The sequence below is a fragment of the Lycium ferocissimum genome, chromosome 9 (assembly GCF_029784015.1).
Source record: "Lycium ferocissimum isolate CSIRO_LF1 chromosome 9, AGI_CSIRO_Lferr_CH_V1, whole genome shotgun sequence".
Taxonomy (NCBI): Eukaryota; Viridiplantae; Streptophyta; class Magnoliopsida; order Solanales; family Solanaceae; genus Lycium; species Lycium ferocissimum.
Window position 1 is genome coordinate 36450592 of NC_081350.1, and position 7694 is coordinate 36458285.

At 35.7% G+C, this 7694-nt stretch overlaps 1 protein-coding gene across 1 annotated transcript; it reads right to left on the minus strand.

Moving 5' to 3' along the window:
* Positions 1-151: 151 nt before the first annotated feature.
* On the minus strand, positions 152-4039 carry LOC132030512 (glutathione S-transferase T1-like). Its single transcript, XM_059420166.1, has 7 exons — positions 3952-4039; positions 3299-3372; positions 3129-3189; positions 2737-2790; positions 2056-2135; positions 1318-1523; positions 152-694 (listed from the first exon to the last, which is right to left on the minus strand). Exons 1-7 carry the CDS (start codon positions 4014-4016, stop codon positions 482-484), a joined length of 753 nt encoding a protein of 250 aa, XP_059276149.1. The 5' UTR covers positions 4017-4039; the 3' UTR covers positions 152-481.
* Between the last annotated feature and the right edge of the window lie 3655 nt (positions 4040-7694).

Below are 7694 nucleotides of genomic sequence, written 5' to 3' on the forward strand. Positions count from 1 at the left end.
AAAATCTTGAATGGATTTCCAAACTCATACAAATGATACAGTAAAGGAGAAATATGCCTAGGCAGCCAAGTATTTGGTGTTAATTGGTGTTCTTCAAGTAATACGTTAGAAAGTACCTAAGTTACAGCGAATAAGGAAAATGCACCTAAGAGGGGCTAGAAGTAGTTCACCTTGCACATGGCATTCTTAAATATTGTTCAAAACTCATATATTTGATACAGTGAAGAAATAACAGATAATACACCCATGATTAAGGGAGTCTCAGGTCTCAGCTTGTCTGATTACATATTCTGTGGACTAGGATAACCAATCATAACACTTATTTATAAGTACAAATACATAAAGAAAATGAATAAGGAAAGCTTGGATCTGAATTTCCTTCCTGTAGCAGCTTTCACATACACACTGTTTATCCCGTTATTCGCCATGGTGCAGCGTGATACTGCGAGCACAATGCAGCGCCTGGCTCCTAATTGTTTTCTCACATCTTCGAGTGCAAGTCGGGTTTTCTGCTCGATTGAGGAATGCTACTTCCTACAGTGTATCTTTGCTTATGGAACTTCTCTTTAGCTTTGAAGAGAATCAAATGTACCTCTTGGAAATGAGGTTCCATGGCATCCTTTGTGTCATCAATCCACTTCAACACTCTCTTGTATGGGCCAATTATCCGCTCACGATCTTTCTCATCCAAAACCTACATTCAGCAGAAAAGAAGTTTCTACCTCAGAAACAAGTATATTTCTCCAAGTTCGCTCAAGTGGAAAAAGACCTCTATCCTAAGAACCACAACCGAGAGAAAATGATCATTTCATCATCAGTTATACTAGTAAAGACCATACAGAAGCATCTATATGGCACTTCATTATATAAAAAGATTTAGCCTTTCCAAATAAAAATGACTCATCTATATGGCACTTCATTATATAAAAAGATTATAGCCTTTCCAAATAAAAATGACTGGCTGACTGAAACTACTCATAGAGCAAGCAGAGAGAAAAAATACAGAACCAAGGCAAGGATATGCATTAATATTTAATATTAGTGGAAGTTCACATAAGCTGATGGAGGGAAAAACAACAGTTAACACAGTTCTGTATGTCAATGATTATATTTTGAGCAAAAACAATTAAGTCATGGTTTCGCATGTAGGCATCATTTCTTTCCAGGGGCCAGTGACATGCATTTAGAGAAGCTTGTTTTGAGAGCTCAAATGATGTCCTAAGCAACACTGCAAGTCTGCAACAGACTCCTCTTGATAATTTATGCTTTGGATCAAAAGATGTAAAGCAACAGCAGGAAAAGGGAGAATCTATTTACCTCAAGTTGCATAATCTCACACACTAAGCTAAGATCTGCAATTGAAGGTTGGCCACTCCCTAGCAAAAAACGTCCTTTTTTCTGGAGCCAAACAGACTCGATCTTTGCAAGAGATGTCTTAAGGACTTTTTCACTTTCTGCTGCTGCTTGTGGATTCAAAGCCAACCCAAAAGCAGGAGCAAGAACAGTATTAAAGACATATCCAGCTGAAAACATAAACACTGCTTCAGGAAACTGTTGGAAACGACAATAGGGTGGCATATCAAGTTATCAACAAGTAGTAATCTGAGAACGTTGGGGAAGAGACTACTTATCAGTGTTTTTAGTCAACAACGTTGTGGAATAAAAAAGTCACCATCATTAAGATGTTAAACTCACAAATAGAGGTTTGACAAAGGTCAACTGTTTCAATTACAGGAATCAACTACTAAAGATAGCTAAGAAACTTGCAGGCTTATAGCAACTATCTTGCATTAGGTTAGTAGCAAGAATCTTGGAAAAAGAGCATTATAACAAGCAGTTGCTCTTTTTTAAAAGTGGTCAGACAAACATATTTTCCCGATTAGTCTCATTTTGGGATAAAAATTTAACTCAGACATCGCCTTAACCTTAGCATCTTTTTGCCCAAGTTCTCGCAAAATCCCAGCATTCACCACTAAATTAACTCAAGTAAGGCCAAGGTAAAGTAATCATATTCCAACTGGAAAGTGAAATAATGTCAATATCTGATATAAGCACCTGCACCACGACGCAAGTTAGAGTGATGCCAATCCAACACAGAGTCTACCTTTGCTCTTTTGTATAAGTCAGCTGGGTACCTTCAATAGGAAGGTGTAAGAAACAAGAGTTAATAGCAGAAAGGAAACACTAACCAGAATAAGCAATTATACAACCTAAGATAGTGTCCATTAGTCTGTCATTAAGAGTGAAGAACTACACTGTTCATAGGCACCGTAGATATACTTTTTTTTCTTTTTTGGATAAGTAGGTACAGTAGATAGACTCCAATAAACGACTTATGTTAGTGCACTGTCATCTCTTCTCAAATTTAGATAGGGCTTGTTTATTATTCGGTGCTGATACTTCATTCGTTGAGCTGGTATTTTCCAATTTGCTAATCTGTTACATGTTCTTCTTTTCCGTTGATGGAGTGCTTCTTTGGTCCGTTCGGTTAGAAACTTATCGCCACCCGGTGTTTACACCAAAACCAATGTACTTTAACCATATTTAGGTGATAAAAGAGTATGCAGAAGACATGTGTCATATCATTACCAGTTTGGTGTCAAGTTTAAATCCTGGATCTGCCTCAGTTTCTTTTCCATGTAAAAAACAAGAGCTTTAAAGAGTACATATTTCCATGATAAAAAAAAAGCATTTGATTAAGGTATATACTGAAAGAACTTAAGCTGTTGCACTTACCAATGATCTGCAATTCTTGGAAATGCACAAGCCAGATATCTAAGAATTGCATGACTGCAAGAACATAAAATCGATTAGCTAGGTTTTTAAACATTATCCAACTCATAAAATACTTTGCATGAAATTCAGGAAACGATAACATATTCCTGTCTCCACAGGCTTTGTCCACAGTAGTATATATTCTACATACAAATCTTTAAAATGCCGTTCTAAACTTAAAAAGAATGAGTATTTTCTAATTTTGCTTCTTGTAGTATATATGCACAGGCGAACACGTTAAATTATGAACTTCAACAAGAATGAATGACTAGATATAAAGCTTTAGGATGTATGCAACGAATACAGCGAACAACAGACATTAACAAAGTTGTCATACCGGAAAATGCTATTACCTTTCGAAAAGCTTAAATCTTCCATCCATTATAGCTGGTACTTGCTTCATGGGGTTAACATCTGAAGATAAATTCAGAGGAAACTATTGAAATTATCTTGAAAATTAAGAAACAAATAAAAAATCAGAAACCATTTTTCCAGGGAAAGTAAATTTAACAAAAAAACAAACCTTTAAATTCAGGAGACAACTGCTGGCGCTTCGAGAGTTCTATACGGACCTCCTCAAAGTCGATTCCATTTAACCTTTTGGAAAATTAAATCATTAAAAACTCCATTTTTGAGCTTCAAAACCAGAAACAGAATATACAAAAAAATAACAAAGATTTCTTCCATTAACTTGTTGATAAAATTAAGAGATAATGGACAAAAACACACTTTCAAGTATCAACTTTTTATGAGTTTCCTACCTGAATTATTAGATGCGGGTGTTTCTATATAAACTATTATCGATAAGTTTGTAAAACACACCTCAACTATCAGTTGTAAGAGTTTTCTACCTAAACTATTACTAACTAATTTGTAAAACAAGAGTTTTCTACCTGAACTATTACTAACTAATTTGTAAAACATAGAAAAAAGTGAAAAAGTGACAGTTGAGGTGTTATTGCAAACTAGATCGCAATAGTTTAAGTAGGAAGCGCTTAGGTAGAAAACTAAAAAAATAGTGATAGTTTGAGGTGTGTTTATTACTCTTAACCCTCAAATTAAGCATTAAAAAAAATCCCTTATAAGCTGTAAAGGCAGAAAAAGAATTATGGGAATTCAAAGAAAAACAACGATTTGGAAGGTGAGTCATGAAAGATTTCACGAGTGGTTGCTTACTTGCAGAAGATGATAAGTGCACGAGAAGGTTGGGACATACGATCTACGTATAATTTTAGCGTCATCTCTTCTTCTAAGCGACCGACGTGTGATGAAATTGAAAATGGGAAGTGGGAATGGAAATTAGCTCCACTGCTACGTTAATTTAATGCGGTTGGGATTGGGTACCTAAGTCTTGACGTGTCAAGATAAGGTTGGATTGGGCCCCAATTAGACTCCAGTCGTAGTTGGGCGTTGACCGCTAGCCACTTTTACTATAGTAGTTTGCTCTAATCCGTGCTTGCAAATTATTTAAATTTCAGCCACAACTTAAAACGGATGATTATCACGCACTCACGCTTCATCTTTTGTAGTTAAAAAATAATTCACCCTCATTGAATTCCAAATTCCGATAATTTGCAAAAATGACCTTAGAAGGGGTAAAGTTTCAGATTTTGACTTTTGACCAAGATTTACTCGTGGGATAAGTAGGAGTCAAAAGTTCAAGACCATTAATTTTCAAAATCATTTGATGTAATTTTCTATATTTTTCTTGATAATATGCGTCAAAATCTTTTTCTTTTCTTTCGAGCTAAGGGTATATCAAAAACAGACTCTATACTCACAAAGATAGGGGTAAGTTATGGTACACACTATCCTTTCCAGATCCCATTTGTCGGACTATATCATATTTGTTGTTGTTTGTTTGTTATTTGCTGTGATTTTCTATTCAAATTCCACGGAAGAAACTCCATAGTAATTATTTTTAGGGCCAACCTGTAGATACACATTATGTAGGCGTTTGGCCATAGATACCAAAAATAAATTCACTTTTTAAAAAAAAAATTGAAGTTGGAGTTGTGTTTGACCATAGTTTTTGAAATTGTAGTTTTTGGTGAAATGTAGTTGTAAAAAAGTGAAAAAGGTGAAATTTTTTTGAAAAACAAGTTTTTTTGAGTTTTTGGTATTCCGGAATACAACTTCAAGTTGTATTCGGAATATTTATACCAAATACCCAAAAGTGAAAAAAAATTCGAAAAAAGTGAATAATTTTTATGTAACTAAGGGGAGTGAGATGAACTAAGGTAGACCCAATTATGGCAACCTCACAATTTATTGAAATCTATACAAACCCGGCAACATAGTAAAAATATATTTTTCATGTGGACGATACCAATTAGTTGGAATTATGTTTAGTTAGTATATTTACTTTAAGTTTAATATTTTTTAAGATTCTTGTAGATCCTATTAGTGATCTATATGCCAATAGAAATATAATGAACTTATGGCGTTTTAATTTTTTATGTTTTTTATATGATATTGGATTGAGATAAGTAGGGTTTAGATAGTGAGAATCTTTATACAACAACAACATATCCAGTGTAATCCCACGGGTGAAAACCTTTTAAGGGCTTGCAATTGAGACATGATGATGATAGTTATAATGAGATTGCATAGCAATTTTTTAATATGATCAACTTGAAAACAGTGTCTGTTGGACCTAATAACCTGTTACGGTCCTTTTCATCCACCTGAAGTTACAGGCAGTAAGGAAAATGCACATGTGAGGCGCTAGAAATAGTTCACCTTGCAAGTGACAGTCTTAGATAGAATTCAAAACTCATACTCCATATTCCATACAGTAAGGAAATAATAGATCCATTGCCAAGATAAAGGAACTCCTAACTTGTCTGATTACATATTTGCACTTATGAGTACAAAATACATAAAGAAAATGGAAAATGAAAGCTTGGGATGATGCGAGCAAAATGCAGATTCTGGTTTCCTAATAGCCTCCTCACATCTTCGAATGCAGGTCATGTTTTCTGCTCGATTGAGGAATGCTACTTCCTACAGCATATCTTTGCTTTTGCAACTTCTCTTTAACTTCGTAGAGGATTGAATGTACTTCTTCGAAATGAGGTGCCATAGCATTCTTCGTGTCATCAAGCCATTCTGAATTTTCTTGAATGGTCCTAATATCCGCTCACGATCCTTCTCATCCTCAACCTAAATTCAGCAGATATGTCTGTATGAGTGTGGTGCACGTACAAACTGATTTCAATGAAGCTCTGCAGATGAAGCAGGCGACAGGTAAATGCTTTTTTTGAGTTCATACTAGGATCCAAGGAAAGGCTTTTTGCTCACCCCGTGAAAGGTGCATGGGTTGACTCTATTTCTTTCTATGAGTTAGCAGGTGAGAAGGAAAGACTAGTGCTTAGAAATCCATATGTATTATTCTCATTATCCACATAAGGGAGGAGCCGTATGAGGTGAAAATCTCACATGCGGTTCTGGAACGGAGATTCTTTCAATTGAATGACATTCGCGGTCTGGAAGAGAGGAAGGAGGCCCTCCTCCAGGAACGAAGGTATCCAGCTGACTCATACAAAGAGCAATATTCAACTTAGGTTGTGGATGAGTGTGGTGCATGTACAAACTGATTTCAATGAAGCTCTGCAGATGAAGCAGGCGACAGGTAAATGCTTTTTTTGAGTTCATACTAGATCCAAGGAAAGGCTTTTGCTCTCCCCGTGAAAGGTGCAATGGGTTGACTTATTTCTTTTCATGAAAAGTTAAGGTGTGAGAAGGAAAGACTAGTGCTTAGAAATCCATATGTATTATTCTCATTATCCACATAAGGGAGGAGAAATTGTACGAGGCGAAAATCTCACGTACGGTTCTGGAACGGAGATTCTTTCAATTGAATGACATTCGCGGTCTGGAAGAGAGGAAGGAGGCCCTCCTCCAGGAACGAAGGGAACTAACTGCGCGGGTCGCCCGCATAGCTTCGGATTCCCAGAGAAAGTAGAATAGAAGAATCGTGCGCTTTTCGATCATGATATTTAAGCAGAATAATTTTTTTATTTTTCATGGAACAATGGAAGAGATACTCATTCCTTTTATAGTATTACTTGTAGATTCTGATTATCATTTACAAGTACTGGTTTACCAATTAAAGGGGAAAAAAATTAGTAGTTGTTTTGAATGTTTGGATGGCTATTACATTTCTATTTGTTTGTTCACGTTACTGATGATAGATTAAATTTCTACACAGTGATGATCAGAGGTTATAAGTCCAAAGTAAATAAGAAACTGGATGATAATTATTTTGTGTGTGGTGAATTAAGCCGCCATACACTCGGTGTAGAAGAAGATTCAGAGAAATGATAATCCGGCTAAGCAAAAATAAATGTGGCTAAGCGGAAGATATAATTATTGTGGTCATTTCTCAAGTGAATCTTGTGGCTAATGTGAGAGATTAGATGTTAGTTCTGGTGATTATAAGCATATTAGTGCTAACAAAATTAATCGTGTGTATTACACCCAAGTCAAGAGAATAATGATTTATTTATGTTAGTAATTCTAGAACTACTCAAGTTCTTGAATGGAAAAGCTCTTTATAAAATCAAAAACATTAGCGTTAACTGAGGTGGTACATGTTCCTAATATCTGGACCAATTTGTTTTCTATAGGATTCTTAGAAAAAGTTATGTGAATGTTTTATTTGAGTTTGATCAGGTGTTAACAAAACATAACGTTTTTGTGGACGATGAGTATTGTTAGGATTTAAAATCCCAAATCCGACTTTTGTGTTGCATTCCCGTAGAAAGATCGAGTGGTCACAAATTGACCACTTAAATACCAATCTCCTGTATTTAACCTACTTACGCCGTGACGTAAGCGGAAGAATAAATAACACACACAAACATTTATACGTGCTCACCCCTCAATGCGAGCCTACGTCCACGCGTCGTGCATCT